Raw genomic sequence first — 20,656 nt, 5'->3', positions numbered from 1 at the left:
AAACCTTAAAATGCCAAGACTCAGCATCTCCCATATTGCAGCAGAGTGCAGGCTGTAGAGAGGGAATTTATATTTAATGCGAGATCTGCTGAGAGTGAGCATACCAGAAATTTATAATTAGATGGTAATGGGGACAATCCTCTTCTGATCAGTTTTACACCAGTAAGGCTCCATTCATCAGGGGTGCTGATCCTAATTTATGCCAGTGTCAGGGCAGAAAGAATTAAGCCAGTGTCCTACACAGACCACTTTTTTCTTGCATTCTAACCACAAACATGAGACAGCCCAGGATATTTTTAAAATCCACATGTAAAAATAAACCTGTCAATCCATAACTCCTAAAAAAAGTCACTTTAGTTAGTAGGTACCAAGACCTACAAGAAGCTGACACTGGGATGTAAAATGAGTGAAGGAGCTGCACATAACTTTTCAAGATACGACCAACAACTTACAGAAATGCGAGCACTTAGAAACAAAGAGATGCTGCAATATATTAAAATTATTTTGTTATTTCCTTAGTTCTGGAAACTCTGTGAAGCCTACACTTTTGGCCAACTTTTAAAGTCAGCTCTAGACCTTACATTATTATTACAAATTCTTTCAGAGTAACTTCACTGTTATGCCTTAATACTAAAATAGTCAAAAGTCAGCAATTAACACAGAAGATTTATTACAAAAATAAAACAGAGCAGGGAGCTGCAGTAATCCCCTCCAAGTAACATCAGCTCTGAATCAATCACAGACACACAAAAAATAACTAGCTGTATGATACAGGAGGAGTTTTACAAGGACAGGTACACAATGAATCTGAATGAATTCATACCTACCCACTGCAACCAATGACTTTATTATACAGATAAGATGGGAGGCCTTTCAGGTGAATGTTGTTATCCACATAAACATACTGGAGCTCTCGAGAACGACCTAAATCTGGGTTTAGAAAACAAGAAAAGTCAAGGGGAGAAAGGATGTCATAGTGACAATTATAAGCAAAGCAATTCTCTTTAATTATAAATAAGCTAATCAGACTCAATGTAAGCAAACATAAATTAGTACTTCTCAGTTGTAAAATTTCAGCCAATGGTTTTATTATGGATGAGCTGAAAAGCTGTTTAGAAGCAAGCATTTCAAATTACTAAAACAAAACAAAGCCCCCTTTCAGAAGCCCTGAAAATCCCATTATAAATAATTAAATTTTAACATTGACAAACTCTGAAGTCAGTTTGAAGAAGCAAAGGGACAATTGATTTCAAATCCTCCATGCATACTTCAAGTTCATAAGGTCAAACCTGCTTTCATTAACTGGCCTCATGTCAGTGAAATCACAGCTTCTCTATCTTTGGGAAAGTGGGCAAGACAGACACAAGAATGTGCTCTGTCCCCCTCCTTCCCTTCTCCAAGGAGAGATCCTTGCTGGGATTCATTAGCCTTAACCAAATACAAGTGCAGTCATTCAGAAACGAGTCTGTGTGGTGCAGTGAATTTCAGAGCCCCAGAAAGCACAAAGCATTAAACTGCAGAATGTTAGACATCAAAAGTTGTGGCTGCAATAAATGATCAATACTTCTGCAGGTGTGCTGATTGCATTACTGCTCTTAAAATATTCATGGCTGGTAGTCAAAAGAAGCAAGTACAGCATGATTAAGTAATGCCTTCGTGGACTAGAAATCTATTAAGATACCTCTGGATAGAAGCATATGAGTATGGATCTATTTTATTTTGCTTAGAAAAATAAAATTAAACGGGAAAATTTAGGTTTCTTGGAAGAATTCTCAGAAATGAGAATTTTGCTTATTAGCAAGGTCTACTGAGTGGTAAAACTGTCCGCTATTAAAAGAAGTGAAAAACAAATGAGAGACATTTCAAAAGACACCAAACTGAACTAAACAGAAAAGTCTGAAAGAGTTCTGGACTAGGAAAGCTGATGTGTAGGATCAGCTGGGCAGCCCAACTCACCTGGCACTCCCATGCCCTTTGAGACACTGGGTAGGAAAAGGTTTCTATGTTTAGTGCAAAGCTCAAACCAGGAGAACAAAGTCTGAAAGCCTCTGCACAGGACGGGAGAGCTGTGACCCAGACAAACTGCATCATGAAAAACACAAATAATCTGTGTGCCTCCCAACTTGTTAAACTTTCATGAGGACCTTAGAGAGACTAAGATAAACAAGCATTTGGCTGCATCAGCCACAGCAAGACAATACTAATATTGACTAATTCTGACTTCCATCTTTATCAGTTACTTTGGCTGGCAGAAATAAGGGTAACTGGAGAAATGGGCACAGCTTCTGTCCCCTTTGTAATCATGACCAAGAATAAAAATTAAAACAAATCCCATAATATTTCTATTCAGAAATTCTATTTGGAATACTGATCTCTTCTCATTCCCTGCTACAACAATAGGTAATACAAACCCTTCTTTATTACTGAATAGCTTTATTGTACACAAGAGTCCTAAATACCACTTAGTGCAGATATTTTGAGTGATCCCTCCCCAGATGTGTGTCCATCTGAAAATATACTGACTCTCTTCAGCTATCACCCATTTGAATGGCAGCTGTGAGCACCAGAAACCTTACAAGTTTGTGCTGAGGAGTGGCACAATATCAAATCTTTGATATAAAGGACAAGTGCTGATACCAACAGAAAACCAAGAGACTCCTTTTCTAAAATAAAAGTGTTAACAGAGAAAAAAAAAAAAAGAGTTTTGGGTTTTTCTCCCCTTTAACACAGACCCTTGCTTTGCAACAGTCTGTGGGGGTTTCAGGGACCATAATCTGGGCTTTGTTCAAAGCAGAGTCACTGGACATCAAGGGACACATTCAACCATCACATGCTGCTTTGACCCTGTCCCAGAGACATTCCAGCTCACAGAACTATCTGCTGCATCCATCAAGTGTCCTGCCTCAGGATGGGAGCACAAATCCCTCTGCTGACTGATGGGCACTGCTGGAGATGCTGCTGAGCATCACCTCCACCAGATGATTTATTTGGGCTCACCACTGAAGGGCTGAAAATAGTTTAGTGAAGTTCTGGGATATTTTTAGATGAAACAAAACCCCATTGTTATCCTACAATGAATAAAAATACTGCAACACAGAGGCAATGTAACACCATAAAATATTGTAAGGCTGGTGAGGATACAATTAAATAAATACAATTTAAAACAGGTAGCAGGTGGATGGGACATGTAATGTTCAGAGAATGTTCCCTCGTGTTGCAGAAGCCAGTTAGACTAAAACCAGCAGGAAACTATGGGTTGCTGGGGTAGCTTGAATGTGCTACTGTTTAACTTATTAATTTAGAGAATGGCAGAAAATTTTTAAAAGAGGCTCATCTTGCTGGTTTCTACACAGATGTATGCAAATGGGCTGAAAATCAGGCAAGTCAAAAAAAGCCCTAAAGCTGTTCTTTTCATATGCACTGAGAGGGGGGAGTGAGGCTGCATCTCATCTCTTCCCTCTGTCTTTATCTTATGCTATGTTTAGATTCTAAGTTCTGAGTTGACTGCATTTCCTAGGTAATTAAAGCAAATTTTTGGATGTTAGACAAAATATCTCAGTAGGAAAAATTCAATTCCCAAAGCCAAATAGCCTGTAACTATAAATGTTCCTTTGATAGAGTTTCTTTGCATTAAATAACCAAGCATCTTCTAGACTCCAAAAGATTTTTTTCCCAGTTTCAAACATTATCCATAAAGTTTAAATTTTAATAAATCATCACTTTGAAAGGCTCTTTGTATCCCATCCACATTAATTTTTATGTCTTATATCAGCCAACAAATATTGTTAAAAGTTCTCTAAAAACCATGCTTCTGAAGAACTCGGTGCAATAAGGAAGCTGCCCATCTCTGAAAAGGCTAAAGCTACAAAGAAGGTTTTCATGTGGCTTTTGCAAGCACTGTACTGTGTCTAAAACATTTCCACTTTCCTCCTTCCAGCCTCCCAGATCAAAGACCTCTCTCCCAGAAATGACCAAATGCCATGAGTCCTGAACAAACCCCAATTCTATTTTTTTTTCTTTTTCTCCCTCTTTTTTTTTTTCCCTTTTTTTTTTTAACCTCAGGGCCCTGGCATATGCATTCCACATGGCTGAAGATGGAACAAAAGCCCTTGTGTGGCTGCACTGATGCTCTTTTAACCATACTGTGAGGGCATGGACACAAAAGCAGCATATACTGAGGTAGAATAAGACCTTTGTTTACTGTGCACTGATAATTACTAGACCCATTTTCTAAAGAAAAAGTGCACATAAACCCCCAAATAAAGTGATATAATACTGAATATTTGCTGTCATAACATCCCCTGTACTGCCAGTACACTTGAGAATTTATGGCCTATTTTAATTATATTTGTACTTTATTACACAAATGATTTTTATTTTTGCAGTGTCATCAGATTCACATTTCTGCTTGCAGTGGAATTTGTTGTCAGGCACCCGAGCACTCGGTAATGCTAAAAATTTAAAGTTAATTTTCTGTCAAAAGATAATTTATGTTGTAACTAGATTGATATACAATGATCAGCAGATTTCTAAGACCATTTACTAAGGGAGCATGAAGTTACCATGACAATAATACAACTGTTCAGGATGCAGCTTCCAGTTCAACTTATACACAGAATTTCTGGAGTTGTTCTTAAAAATTAGTTTATTAGGAAGACCCAATTCCTAAGGCTGAGATCCATGGTGTCTCATTTCTTTCAGTATAAAGTGAAATACTGAAAAATGATTTTTACAAAACACTGGCATATCCAAGATTTAGGTGCATTCTGCAAAACAAATTACTAATTCACTATTGTTTACCCATCTGCTTGTTTATGGTCCTGTTCTGAAAGTCAGGGAGTGGGATCAGGTATTTTTGCTGTATTTTAGAACTGATTAACAGTGTTACACTGTTTTTCCCAAGACACATGTGCCTGCAAACTTAAAAGAATGTACAGGGCAAAGAACCTCCTGATCCCTGTCCAGCAGGGCTGTGCTGCTGCTGGAATAAACCTTGCAGCCGTCAATCCAGGAGCAGGAAAATGCAGATTTCCACTACACTTCACAAGAGGCTCTGCTGGCAGCTACGAGGGACAAACTTGGACAAGGCAGAACAGATTCCTGGTTGACTGAGTAGATGTCACCCACCACGTGAAATAAATGAAGTAAATAATGCTTTAATAAGCATTAAGCAATTTGTTTCAAACATATTTCTTTTAACATGGACACATCTAATAAGAAAAAGAAAAAACCTCAACCATTCTGTCAGGAGATGAATAAATTCTCTGCTTTTCAACACAGCTCCCTAACTGCAAAAAATTGTTTTGACAATATTTGCTTGACTATCACTTGAAAGTATTTCTGCAGTATTTTTCACCATTATTTAGCATCCTTATCAGTCATTAACTGGTAAAGTGAAGTTGGATGTAAGAACACACACAAAAGCCCCACCAGCCAACATGTGCAGCAAGCAGAAGTAATGCTACAATTATGCCTTAACTTCAGCAATACTCCAAGACAAATATTTTCCCAAACAACAGAAGATAGATTTAATCTTTTTGCTTTTCAATGCACTCTCTCTTCTACTTTATTTCATCACATCTTGACCACTCTGAAGCCTTCTGATTCTTCAGAGGAAGAATTAAACATTTACATTTATACTGTGCTGCTTTTCCTCTGAACTCTAGGATTTATGATTCAGTTTCATATCCACAGATAGCAAATTATCTCCAAATGTTCACCAGTGAGTCAGTATTAAGAACTACTGAACAAGGTCAATTGACAGTCTTTGATGTTTCCCGTTATTTTAAAAGTTCCTTTTGAATGTTTTGAATTTGAGTCTAAAAATAAAGAAAAAAGAAGGTGTGTCATTATATTAGAGATTTATTTCCTCCTTTTGAACTTAAAACTTTGGCAGATCTATGGCTCATCCAGGTCATGGCTCGCTCACAGGTAAGCTACTAGTGCAGTGCAAAAGTAGCAAAAACTTTTATCCTTTAAAATTTCACATCTCATCTTACTGATTTTTTGCAAAATTAAAATCGTTAAACTTTCGCTCTCATGAGAGTTAAAAATATTTGCCAAAATAAGGGAAGGCAATTTGCTTGTTTTAGTAGTGGGGATCTGGATGATGCATCCTGGAACTCGTTTTCTCATTTATATAATGGCATATGCTGGGACGTAACTGCAACACTTTGTCTGGAGACATTATTTGCACTTAGTTTCCAGCAATAAAAACTAAGGTGATAAAAAATTCAGAAAGATCAGTAAGTTCTTTAAAAACTGAACTGCTAGTACTGAAAAGATTAAGTTAAACCTATACAAGGTAATTAATTTAGAAATTATGATCTCATTTTTAGCCATCTCAATTTCCAGCTTCTTTCCAATGTGATTATCATAACTTAATCTGCACCTAATTAACACCAAACTCTGTCTTCTAGAAAAAGTATTAATGGCTATTCAGATGGCAGGGGAGCTCTGCATGTGTGTCTGTATCTCAGCTGAGATTAGCCCGTGGCAGGGCTGAAAAGCGACAAGTTCAGGGAGGAGGATTTGTTTTTCCCAAAGGGAACACACAGTGACTGCCCCCAGCAAACCCCCACACACTGACTGCACCTCCCACTCCTGACCTGCTTCCACGCTTCCAAATTTTCAAAGGGTTGAGCAAAAGGCACATCAATTCCTCCCTGGGCTACTACTGTGGAAATTTTGATGGATGCCTGTACACAGCACAAACTAAACCTGCACTGGATTATGTGGTACTGACACTCCTAATGCTGAAAAGTAATTTATATGGAGTTACTGGGACTCCACAACAAGTTTTAAACCATAGTTGAGGAATCTTAGTTAAATCATCAGATCCAGCAAACAGAAACAGATCATTACCCAAAGTGGTGGAACTCAGATTACACAGTACTATATTTAAGCACATCATTTAAACTTTTTCCCCTCGGTTAGCTAAAAATAAAGCAAATTTGATAGCTTTAAAAAAAACCACGAAACCTTAACCTGCATTTTTTTTATTAACATATTTTCCAACAATATGATCCCTGTGACAGCTCCATAAACAGAGTCTGTGGGGACCACCAAAGAAACTCACTTGTTGCTTTGCTTTTCATGTCTGGGGCAGTTTGTTTTGCTGCCCCCCACCCCCCAGGTGGGGACTCACCGAGGGGCAGGAACGCCAGGCGGTTGCCAGCCATGGAGAGCTCGTTGAGGCTGGGCAGCTGGCACAGGTGGCGGGGCACAGACCACAGGTGGTTCCTGTCTGCAGTCAGGTACTGCAGGGAAAGGCACATGTGCAGCCTCTCGGGTAGCGTCATCAGGCGGTTGGTGGAGATGTCCAGGGTCTGCAGCTCCCGCAGGTCTCCGACCTCTGCACAACAGGCAAGGGAATTGTAACTGCTGTCACAAAAACCACCACAAAAAAAACCAAACCCTCACATAAATTAAAATTAAAGCTCATCAGCAATGCTGCTTTTTTGTAGATACTGTTCTATCAACCCATGCTGAGAACTGATACTGATTGATGCCTTGTGAAGGCTGACCTAGAACAGAGACTGGAGGGGGTTAAAGAATAAAGCAGGGATTTATTCAAAGCATCTCCTCCGTGGATCCACCTTGGGCAGCACCAGAGCCCAGCCAGGGCCGCACCCAAGATGAACCAAAATGGCCCCAAAATGCACAGCCGGGCACGGGCTCTGTCCCTGGGATCAGTTCTGCTCCATTTGCACCTTGCAGCTCATTGTCCCATTCCAGCTTTAGCCCCTGCAGTCCCACCCTGCTTGTTTTTCTCTCTCCAGCCCACGGGGTTTGTGCTCTTGGGCTGAGATTTGGATCATTTGTCCTTGGTCCCCAGCTAGAGAAGGAATTGTTTTGTCTCCTGCTCTGTGCAGAGAGCTCACCATGCCCTGATGTGAAGCTCAGAACTACACACTAAAGCAGCACAGAATGTGAAAAATATAAAAGCTAAAACCTGAGGCATCATTATAATCTCCATCATCTTCATGTATCAAAGATTTGGAATATGAAGGTGATGGAGATTATCAGTATCAGTTAGGAACCTTTATCAGTACGTTCAAGAGATCTTTCATAGAGCACTCCTGAATTGTGACAATTACTACTGCCAAAATATCAAGCATTTTCCCACTCCTAAATCAGAACGAGAGGAAAAAAAAAAACCAAAATGCAAACAAAAACACATTACAAAGCTTGCTGATATTGAGAGTGTTTTGCACAACCCCAAACTCAGGAAAATTCAAAGGAATTTTTTTTTTTTAAATATTGAGGATGCAATGAGGGATTACTTAAGATTCTCTTGCAAGCAGAGTTACAAACACATGCATAGCACTTCTTGCTTAGTGACAGTCTTTCACCCAGCATGCTTGGGAAAAACAGCTCTGTCTTCATGATACAGTTCAAAAGGGCTAGTTTAAATTAGAAAAGAAATTTCTTAATAACTTGTGAGTGATATTGTTATGTTATATTGTAGGAAGATATTTCACTAAGTTCTAATCTACCGTTGCAATAATTACGGTGTCTAGAAGTTTGGTTTTTCTTTTATTTCAAGAATTTAAAAGTTGATTTTGTGTTTCAAATAGTATTGTGTAATTTTTTTAGGTAGGTAACAAACGAAATTCTTAAAAGTGTGTAAGGCATGATCACAGGAGCAGCCTCACTTGTGCAACAGCGTTATTCCTTGTGTGAACAGGCCTGTGAAACAGGATGCAGGACTGACTGACAAATACATTCAAAATATGTTAAGCAGCTCTGCAAGTTACCTCATTGTTTATTTAGTTATTCTTTTACAGTTACTCTAAAAACTGGATAATTCTATATATTATTTCCCTCAAACAGGAGGAAACCATAACATTTCCCCCAAACCTACAGAACAGTTTTGCTTTGTTTTAAAAATACTTCACAGCAATGGAACCAACTCATGAAGTGCTCTGTGCCCCTAAAACTTGCTGCAGTTCTCAGCATCTTGCAGACCCAAATGTACTTTGCTCTCAGCTGAATGAAATCAGCTCTTGCATCTGAGAGCTGCTAAAACAAGATTCACTAGAATCTTCTACACTGAAAACACCAGACAATCTACACAATCCACAATCTGTACAATTTACAGCTCTATCACCCAGATCTTTTACAAAGATATAAATAGGGTAACACTGTTTTAGTTAAAGTTAAACAGAACCTGTTGTGCCCTTAAGCTCTCTGCAGCAGGAGCTAGAAAATTCACTGTTCCCTGAGCTCTGAGGTTGCACCTTGTATACTACACACAAAGAAGGAAACAAAACACTGGGTTAACCCAAGCTGTCTTGTACACAATGGGAAAAAGAAGTTCACCTTGGGAGAAACTGCTATAAATGTTACTTTCAAGACTGGAAACATGAAAAGCAAAGAAAGGGAAGTTGTAACTCGGTATTAGAGATTTTCACACAAGTAATCATTAAACAAAATGCATGTGCACATTTAGAGGGAGTTTCTGCCCACTGCAAACAATCCCAGCATCAACTACAATAAAGACTCAGCAACACAGTTTATGCATCCTTTTAGAAATATTACTGACAGAAGCAGCTGCTATACACAGATGATCACATTCTTCAAACCTCTTAGCTTTGATGTCAACAGGAATAAGCTTTACTTGAAAAGTTTTTTTTTTTTACTACAGGATTGAAAGTAAATGACAAAAGGAAAATAATCACTACTAAATAGCATAAGACTACTGTGCAAAAAGAACTGCAGCAGATCTCATTTCGAAAGAGTTTTATATTCATCACAAAGCCATATGCTTGAAAACAGTGACAGGAAAAGAGCCACCTACATTCAGCCAAACCACTGACCACATGCAGTCAATAATAGGCCCAGCTATTTTCATGCACTAACCTTTTTCTCTGCCACTAAAAACAGTTCTCTAGTTCAGTTTAGGTCCAAAATCCCATAAATGTTACGGTTGGCAAAGCTGGCAGAGTTTCAAAGGCATTGCTAGAATGATATGTTTCAAATCTAAGAGGAAATAAAAGTATTCTCACTTTATCCTTCATCCAAAAAACACATACCCAAAACTTCATCCTCTCTACCTTAATCTCCCAATGCATACCAGATGTAAACATCCACTTTCAACATCTAGTGCCACATGTTGCACAAACACCCACTGACCCACAGTGAAGTTTAAGACTAAGCCAAACAACAAAGTGCCATCATATTAAGGATATAACCCTCATATTAAAGATATAACCCCCAGACTCCCCACCATAGTGCTCAAAGCTCAGTTTGAAGAACATGCTCAGACACTTACTAATGACACTAAATTGGTTTTCATCTCATTAAAGCTAAGGGAAACAATTAAGAGGAATAACACAAATATAAACAGTCCATTAATAAGTTTTTCAAGCTTTTAGTTACTAAATACTATTATCCTTGCTTTTAAAGTCTTGCAGCATAAATACTGCAGGAAGCCTTGGCTAACAAACACAGTGGAAGACTTGCAAATCTCTCTTTTGCTGTCAGCTCATCAAGCACTAGGATATACCAGAGGTGAACTTTGGAAATTTACAGCAGATCCAGAAAAAAAAAAGGCTATTCCCAAACAAAAAGAGCTGACAAAGGGACTTTCAGAGATTCCCCCAGCACCCCCAAGGGTAAGAAAGAGACAAGAATTATACATCACCACTAGACCACACTGAGGAGTTCCAATTACATTTAAATGAAATTCATAAAAGTGTAATTTAAAATTTATATTAGCTCTAGGGTTAACAGTATCAAAATCAACACAGCAGAGCACTGAGCCCCACTCTGATACCAGAAGCAGAAAAAAACCCCAACTCCTCAGCAGCTCTGCCACCCCCCAGCTCAGGAGCACACAGATTTGTGCAGGCAGAGAGAGCCCAAACGTGACTCGGGCGTTCCATCCGTGTCCATCTGCAGGGAGTGCTGCCAGCACATGGAGCTGGGCAATCCCATATGGTCCCAATGTGCACACAGGAGGGGCTGACAGACTGGGACTGCAACACCCCCCAGCCCACGGAAATTCAGCACAGGCTCTGCACCCAGCGCCCTCCTCCAGCCTCCGAGGGGCCCTGCGGCGCCACGGACCCACATGGACCCACACGGAAACCCCCACACGGAAACCCCCACACAGAAACCCCCACACAGAAACCCCCACACAGAAACCCCCACACGGAACGGAACCACACGGAACCCACATGGACCCACACGGAAACCCCCACACGGAAACCCCCACACGGAATGGAACCACACGGAACCCTTACACGGAACGGAACCACACGGAACCCACATGGACCCACACAGAAACCCCCACACAGAACGGAACCACACGGAACCCACATGGACCCACACAGAAACCCCCACAGAGAAACCCCCACAGGGACCCACACGGAATGGAACCACACAGAACCCCCACACGGAACGGAACCACATGGGACCCACAGGGACCCACACGGAACCCCCCCACACGGAACCCCCACACGGAACGGAACCACACGGAACCCACACGGAACCCCCCACACGGAACCCCCCACACGGAACCCCCCACACGGAACCACACGGGACCCACAGGGACCCACACGGAACCCCCACACGGAACCCCACAGGGACCCACATGGAAACCCCATGGAAACCCCACACGGAACGGAACCACACTGAACCCCCACATGGGACCCACACACGGGACCCACCACACGGAAACCCCACACGGCCTGTGCTCCAAAACCAGGGAATTCATTTCATCCTTTTCTCCCTTGATAATATGCAGAGTCAGAAGGGATCAGTCAACTCCAAAAAGCAGCCTTGGCATCTGCTCTAAGAGCTCTCCCAACTACTTGGAAAAATGGAAAAGTGAACTGTCCTCTTGTGTGCTGGGGTTTTCAACAAAAAGGTGCCAAATAGATTTGGCCCCCAACATAATGAAAAAAGAAACATCAGCATACCTTTAATATTTTTCTTTAAAAAAGTGAAACCAGGAAAGGATTTCAGGGAATGTCCAAAATTATTGGCCTTCTAACAAAATGGACTGTGTTTATATAAACATAACTAGCATCAAGAAAAAAAAAATCTATTTCTCATTCAGATGGTTTAAATGCCAGTTTTTCAAATTAATTCCCATGGTTTTACGTGAAGGAAACAAAAAAAAAAACAACCACCCATCTGGAAATAAGCAGCCTATACAACATAGAGTAATTGCCAAAGGCAATTCAAACTTCCTTAATCTTTTCTGGGGGTACAGGCCTCACCAGCTGCATGACCCAAAAATAACCAACAGTTTTTCTTTACATTTCAAGAGTAATCCCACCTTTCCCTGATGGGCCATAAACCAAAATTTCATCCTAAGATATATGAAACACATACAAAGTTGGATTTGAGTGTATGGGAGGGAAGGGTTTACTTTAAATCTGAGTCCTTATATCCCAGTAAAGTTAAAAAGAGGGAGAGGAAAGGGCTACAGACCTACCTGCATGAGAATGCACCTCAAAGCAGGATATTAAGGGGAAGTAGAGAACCTACAAGGAATGGAAAAAGGGACTGATCAGCAAAGAGAGCTGGCACTTCAGAGGTCAGGCTGCAGAGGTTAAATGCAAACTGCCAGGAGGCCAGGAAAATGGGAACTCACAGACAAACAAATGGTTTCTCAACAAGAGATTAAGAGCAAGAAATGAAGAACTGATGTCAACAAGGAGTAGAAATTAGGAGGACAAACCAAATATTAAATTAGGTTTTTGCATCATTTTTTCCTGTAAGAATAATGGTGTGTGTGAGGACAGAGACAGAATACCTCATGGGAACAAGGACAAAGCACTGCAAATTACCACATCCATTACTAAAATGAAATGAGGCTGCTTAAAAAAATTTCCATCCCAGAATACTGAAAAAAAAAAAAAAAAAGAAAGGGTTATATATCAAAATTGCAGATTTGGGCACGAGGGTTCTCAATGAATAGGACATTTTCTGGGATAGCAGCCTGGGGCCGGAGAAGAACTGTAGAACCTGTTAATGTGAGCTCAGTGTTCCTCAGCATCTCATAACAACTGCTCTAAGGGGAAAGAGCACCCAAGAGTAACCAGTGACTGGAACATAAATAGAAAGCAGAAGAGAAATGCAGCCCAGATCTTCTCAAATTTAAATCATGTCATACTGGTTTATCTCTCTTTGATGAAATTTCTTAGTTAATGGTAACACATGAGGATCACACCTCATGGTAAATTACTGGGATGGAGAAAATATTACTAGTGGTGGTGTTCCTCAAGGGTCTGCTTTGTTTAGATTTCTCATTTTGTACCTGGGTTAAAAATATTAGGTTTCAGGTTGCTGTCAACCCACGTATCGAAAGTAGTAGTAATGTGGTAGAGAACCAAATTGTCCTACAGCAGGAAAAACAAGAACTTCTAGACTTAAGGGATAGAAATGGGAAGAAAAAGAACAGAAAACCATAATAAAAAAGAACAGAAAATCACGATAAGAAGGTGCTGCAAGTCAGGGCTCTGCTTGAAACAGTGAAGGAGGAGAGGGACTGGCTACACTTGCCCCTCCCAAAGGGCAATAGGGCAATTTCACCCTACTTCACTCTTGAAATAATGTTTTTAATCAACTTCCATGAACCTGAGCACAAGATGCATTTCGTTATTAGTCCTGTAAAGTCATGCACCAGTGAGGAAAAGTGCTTGAAGTCTTCCATATTTAAGAGAACTTAGTACCTGTCCCACTAGACAAATAAAAAAAATCCAAATCTATACATGCCATTTGAATTTGAAGTGGATACTATTATCAATCGAAAACTGTAACAGACAGGAAGTGTAAGTCTAAACTGCTGAGAGCTTGATGGAGAAGATCTCCTTTAGATCTGCTCTGGGATGTCTCAGGAGGACTTAAATAGACTTTAAGATGGTTAAAATAAATTAAATAGCCTATTATATATTACATTACATTTACTGTTCTACCACGCAGCTCACATTCCATAGCCTATAAAAATTAAATTTTCTAGCACAAATTGACACTTAAGGTAGACCTGTGCCATCTTCAAACAAGGAAGTTTAACCATAACTGAAATTGGTATCATTAGATTTAAGGACAATGAAAGGGGCAGGCAAATTGAATCCCATTTACATTTTGACACTGCTGCATGCAGCTCTTTCTCTGCATTGTGGTGAGAGAGCTTGGAAAGTGGTCTGCAAATCTAACAGATCTGAAGATGATTTTCCTCATATTTCTCCCATATAGGCTAATATTTGCTTAGGTTTTTAAAGGAAGAAAAAAATAAAAAAAAGGAGGTATTGGAAGACATCTTGTGATACTGCAGCAACTGTTTTATGAATAACTCACTTTTAAATAAGGTGCTCAAAGAGTTCAAACCCATAAAAATTCTATGGAAGAAGAAAGCCTCTATCCCAGCTGATCAAACTTCAATCTATTAATTTCAAAGCAATGCTTATGGCTGCATTTCACACAAATATTCTGGCTGCAAAGAACAGGGGAAAAGATTTTTCTGGGGCAGGACAGTCTTTGTGAATGAACATAGTCACGTAACACCCCTCAAAGCTGTTCCCAATTCCTGGTTTCACCTACTTCAGCCATAAACTACATTGACTCTCCTCCAAAACACTTAAGAAGCAGACAAAGCCCAAAACCAAGTGAAAAAATACATACTTCTGCTGAACATACCAAAATAGAATCTTTTTTTCCCTCAACCTTGCTAAATGTCACATGCAAACTTAGTACCAATCTTTATTTATTTTGTGCCATCATTCACAAGCAAAGGTGAGAGAAGTGGCTCCATAAAGTCCAACCTTGCTAAACAGTAATTTTAGGTCAGCTAAAAATGGCTGAAAATAGACATCAGGTATGAGGGTCTCATTAAGTCAAATTCTTCTAAAGGTCAGTGGTTCCCCATCTTACACCACAATTAAACTTCAGTTAACAGAACTGGCAGCTGTCTGAATGCCATGGGCCCAGCACTCTGGGCTTCTCTCAGCACACAGAGCACAGATCCACAGTGGTTATTAGCCTGTATTTCCTCTCACTGCAGGTCTGGAATTACATTTTTGTCCACAATTTGATGGTTTCAATGAGAACAGTTAGGATAAACCAGATGATAAAAATACCAGAAATTATCATATGCGAGAAAAGTGGAAAAGGTGGGAGGAAGGGCAAGAGGAACAGGGAGAGGAAAAAATTGTTTATGCACAAAGGTAACTCAAGGCCATGAAACTATCAGGTTTGCTGTTTTCTTGGTTTGGGGTTTTTTGTTTGTTTGGTTGGTTTGTTTTTTCAGAAGACAACCTATCCTTTCATTTTGCTCTAGTGTGCTCTGCCTATTTCACTGCCCCACAGCAAGGTACTGTTGTTACACAAACAAGAGACATGAAATTAATGTATTCATATTATTCTATGGTTTTATTAAATGATACCTCAAATTTTGACTAGAGCAGCCAAAATTAAGTAGAAAGAATCAAAATAATACTTTATCAAATATATTGCATGAAAAATTCTACTAGCACTCTATAGAAAACGTCTCTTATTTATGGAGTTTTTCTGCTGTTATCTTTCTGTTGAGGAGCAGCTGTTTTCCTTTTTCTGGGTGGTAAGAACATAAACAAAAGTGACATGAATAAAGCATGAGACCTGTTATGTTTCTCTTGTTTTGTTTATGTTTGACTATCTTTACTGCTGCACATCGTCCACCATTCAATGTGCACTAATATCAATACATGGAAGGGGGAGGGAAAAGCCTTCCAGAAAAACTTGGTGCATAAAATACAGAGCTGATGATTTGAACTCACGATGCCAGACAGCTGAAGATGGCTCCTTAAATACAACAAACCAGTACTGAAACCAAGGCAAACAAAAGGAGCATCCTAAGGAGAGATTAAGGACAGCTCAGGAAGCCAGAGAGACAAGGCTAGTCCTGGCTGTAAATTCTAGGACAGCTTTTTCCTTTCTTCATCCAAGGAACAACTTGAGATCAACACAACAGAGTGGTCTCTCTGACAAACACAGATTAGTGGCTTCTAACTCATTACAGCACTGGTGTCTAAATAATCCAGACAAAGACCAATCTGTTGTGACTGTTGCTATCAACTGTTTCCAGCCAACTCACAACAGACACATCTTTCTTCTTCTTGAGGTTAGTTAGGGTTTTTTTCTTCCTCTCCACTAAATGCATAACAAAAGCAATAGTCCAGGTTCAATTTTCATCTTTCAGTGGAAAGTACTGTTGTAGCAAGGCAATTTATGGCTCACTCATTGTACTACTGGGAGACACCACAGAACACCCTTCCCTGAGGGTCAAATTTGGCCTTCCTAACAAAAAGATGCAACTATAAATTTGTGTGGGATAAGGAAAAGAATCAAAGGGAGATCTTTAGCTTGGAGCCACGTTTACAGCAGTGGAGTCACTATATTTGTTTTTTTTAAAGAATGCTACTGGATGGGTATGTCTTAAGTCCTAAGAAAAGAAGAGTTCTTCCAGGCCACTGGCAGTTACTACAAATTGCAACAGTAATTACTGGGGAGGGACTGGCTAAACCTTACAGGAAATATTCCCACTATAATAGCCATGAAAACTATAGATCCAGATATCCTTTTCTAGCAGCAGCACCAGGAGATTCTCTTGCTCCTCCTCACTGTCCCAGCTGTCTCTGCTGAACTCAGCAGCCTGGAGAATTCACCAGCCCAGAAGGGGAGGCTGGAGCTGCTATAGTGACATGGTTACTACATGAAAAATGCTATGGACCAACTACTAACAGTTTTAAACTAAGATTACCAATAAAAAAAGAAGACATCTGACTTCAAGCAACACTAGCATTGTCCTGATTTTATAAATGCTGAGAGCAACTGCAAGTCTTGTCTTAATCAGTGATAGTTTCTGCTGTTTAGTCTTTCAAAACAGCACAAAGCAGACAAGTACAGCTTGCAATTACACTCCAAACCCCCCATTCGAGTAATCCTGAACTGCATTCCTTTACCTACACAAATAAATAGTCTTAGTTCATAAAGCTCTCAAAAGTTAAATAATTATCAACTAGAGTACACTTGCACTTACTTGGCATCAAAGCCTTCCATCTAGAATGACAATTTAATGCAGATTTGGACAATGCTAAGGTAAACACAAGTCTTTATTTTAAATACCACTGCAATAAAATTAAGTTAACTGAAATACAGGTATCAAACTCTGTGTGTGTGACATGAACCACAGGAAGGTTAATCTCACATCATACCTCGAGTTCTACACATTCTCTTCACAGGCTTTTTCCATTTAGATTTAGTGTCAGTAAATGATGCATTTTATTTTGCCTCAATTCATTTAATAGAGCAGCTGAGTAAAAACAAGGACGTCAATAACAAGCAGTAATTTAACTCTCTCACAGTGGTATGCAGAAAACTAAATTACACTTGGTCAATATGGTCAAAATGGAAATCAATATATTATAAAATTCTTCTATTGCACAGCATTAACAGTTAGTGTTTGCTGCCTTTCAAAGACTGAATGACTTTGTTCTCCAAGCTTCCCTGAGCACTCAATCCCTACTAGTAAATTGCATTTGTTTAATGCACAAGTAAAATCAACTACCTGTTAATACTGCTAATCACTGTACATACCTTAGGGAGAGCTTAGGGAAAGAAAGGAAAAAAACAAGGAAACCGAAGAGACAAAAAAGTACATTCATAGATAACTTTATAAATAAAGACTTTAGAGTTTAAGGGGGAAGCCAGTTAACTTTTAAGACCCAGCCCTAGAAACTATAAAAAATAAGCTTCAAGAGCTATTTTTTCCTGTCACAAATGTTAGTTTAGTGCAACCAAAAAAAAAAAAAAAAGAAATCTCACAAATTTCAAATTAGTAAGAGGTTTTACATGAAATATTACTAGCAAATTAGTTTAGTTAGAATTAACAGATAAATTTATTTTGAAACAATGTCAGTAAAGGCAGCAAGCATGGACATAATCCCCCTGAAAAGCTGTTTTTGCTTGGATGGATTACTTGAAGTTGTCTTAGGACCCTCCCAAAATAAGTCACTGCAGGAAAACAAAGTTAAGAGCTCCTTGGCAGTCCAGCACACTGAAATCACTAAGGCCTTTCTGAGGTAAACCTGGAAACTGCAAAGCAGTTACCACCATTTTTTTTTCACACATTTACAAACTGATGAAAAATTTCAGAGAAAAAACACCTGCAGTTTAGTATCTGTTCAAAGCTGAGGTTCTCTGAAAGCCTGACTAAACGCCACTGAACAGACTGTTGGTATTAAAGACATTCTCATACTACAGAAAGCTCAACACCATCTGGATGGGAAACATCTTTCTCAAAATACATCCCCACCTCGGAGGTTTGGTCTCAGCCTTATCAATACACATCTGTCTTCACCCGTGTGAACAGCTATTGGCAAACGTTTATGAGAGACGCCCTTCAAATTCCCTTGAAGTTCAGTTTTACTTTAGGGTAACAGCTCTAACCCAAAGACTTTTACAAGTATTTTAAAGAGCATCTGTTTTGAAGTTGCAGAAGCGAGAGGTTCATATATCTCACATGTGTTTGAGCCAGGCAATCAGTAAAGGCTTATCTTTACAATCAGATAATCAGCAGAAGAATTCAGTGATGACAGATGAGTTACAAACCAACTTTTTCTTCAATTCCTTTACTTAGGAAGCAGGCCTGAGATGAGGCACTATAGGACGACTTGAGCTGAGGTTAATTTCTCAGAGGGAGACTGACTTAGTCCAAGTGCCACCCTCCCGCTGCTCCCCGATGGAGCCAGGCTGATGCACGCATTGCACAATGGAGAACCCGCCTCTGACAGCCCCGGGCGCTGCTCAGAACCCGACTGCTGCCAGCCCCAGCAAGGAAAAACCCTGCTATCAAATTCCAAAGGGGAGGCTTTGCTGTGCTCTCGGTAAAGGGTTCAGCATGTTGAGGGAAGAAGTTTCAAAAGCAGGGGAATGACACCTTAAAAGAAGTTGCAGTAACTTAGATGAATTTTCCTTTGATGTAGATTTTTTTCTTATGTAACAATAAAGGTAAAAGATCCTAAAGATTCCTTTTTTGGTTAGATTGGACTTTTCCTACAGCATAAAAGCAAACTAAACCCCCCACAATATCTTTAACACACTTTATCATAATAAACACAACAGTGATTACACTCCTGATGACAGTTGCACAGCAAAGCAGCCAGACAAGCAACGAGCCATCACACTTCCTCATTTACCCATCACACTTTCTCATTTACAAAGATTATCAGAGGTGCCACCAAGAATTTGGGAGGTGGGAGGGGATTTGCCAGAGCTATGAACAGAGTAATGATCTATTAAGCTTTATAGCCTACTCTGATAATCCATAAAATTAAAACAACTAGAAATGTTAGGTTTTATAGTCTTTATAGATTTCTAGATACATTTATGTAACTAACACCTTCAAACACTCCTAGCAAGAATACACAGAAATACTGCAAAATGAAATTTCTTGTAGTCTGTTTTTGTATATCTTAGATTCAACTCCACAGGAATAAGATTGACCAAAAGCAACAAAAGACCCTCTACTTCTTCCTCTCATTTGCTGTGCAGACAATAAATTCACATAGAACAAACACCACAAATGGAATAATGACTGAATTCAAACATAACTGTTGCCACTTCCAGACTGATTTTTTTCTGTGGTATGTAACAGTGTCACAACGAGTCCTCCCCATAAATTTCAAACCCAGGTTTTCAAACAATCAAAATGTAAAAAACAAATAATTCTATTTGACCTCCATTATTTAGGTCTGTGTGCCAGGTCTAATCAGTTCTCACGAGCACATTCCACTCCTTAAAAACAGACTGTAGAAATACATATTTCAAACTAAAAGGAACACAATGCATTGTTTTGATGCTACAGCCTGAAGCCCTTTATCTGAGTTTTATCAAAGTATATTCTATCACTGATCAAAGCAGCAATGACAACTTAATGTTCTCTAAAGTTATATATTGCTCTATAAACTTCCCACTTTTGTCTCGTGGCCCCTGGCTCTGCATGACATTGGGGGGACATTCAAAGGTCAGGAGATTTCCTTTCCAAACCCTCTGTTCCTAAGTGGCAGCTCTATCCATGGCAGGAGTGGGGAGAGGAATTCCATCAGGGCTCTGCTCCCATATACCCTAGAAATTTCAGGTTGTCATTTCTTCTGTCAGATGTTTCAATGACAGCTTGGTACATTACTGTATCAACTATCTGTCTGTCTAGCAGCATCTCCACATCACCCTATTACTCATTTTATTGTCATCTCAAGACCGCTTCTCACTCTAGTATTAAAATCAATATTTAATCTTAAATTCCTTTCAATTTATTGCTTTGCATACACCATGTAACTAGCTTTTAAAAGCAAAGTCTGGAAGTTACTTGGACATGAAAGTCTCTCCCTTTTTAAAAAAAAAAAAATCTGTATTTTAACAATTCACTGAGAAATCTCAAATGGAGTTTACTAGAAAAATGTTATGCAATTTTATGTTTAATGAACTGTGTTGAAATGAGTTGTACTTAAGACTCCTTATTTAATAAAATGGCATAAGAACATGCAACATAACTACCACGTTTCTACAGTCATATTAAGACCTCCAACATCTTCACAGAGTTTTAAGCTTCAGATGAATGGTTGTCAGGATTACTTAAAGCACTCTCAACATCTTCAAAATTCCT

General features: G+C 39.4%; 1 protein-coding gene across 7 annotated transcripts in view; it reads right to left on the bottom strand.

The window, feature by feature from the left end:
* The window catches only part of LRRC28 (leucine rich repeat containing 28), a 56,037-nt gene that overhangs the window by 16,031 nt on the left and 19,350 nt on the right, over positions 1 to 20,656 (bottom strand). For 5 of the 7 annotated variants that reach the window (XM_036389475.2, XM_036389473.2, XM_036389474.2 and 2 more), the window contains 2 exons: positions 7,148 to 7,354; positions 828 to 930 (listed from right to left, as the gene is read on the bottom strand). In XM_036389475.2, coding sequence (XP_036245368.1) covers positions 828 to 930; positions 7,148 to 7,354 — 310 coding nt within the window. Of the gene's footprint in view, positions 1 to 827; positions 931 to 7,147; positions 7,355 to 9,864; positions 9,942 to 12,448; positions 12,498 to 20,656 lie in introns of those variants that run through there. The other 2 variants (XM_036389477.2, XM_054516227.1) reach the window with 2 other exon arrangements.

The sequence above is a fragment of the Molothrus ater genome, chromosome 13, assembly GCF_012460135.2.
Source record: "Molothrus ater isolate BHLD 08-10-18 breed brown headed cowbird chromosome 13, BPBGC_Mater_1.1, whole genome shotgun sequence".
NCBI classification, from domain to species: Eukaryota; Metazoa; Chordata; class Aves; order Passeriformes; family Icteridae; genus Molothrus; species Molothrus ater.
Note: the sequence above shows the minus strand (reverse complement) of the source record. Positions and strands in the feature narration are given on the sequence as shown.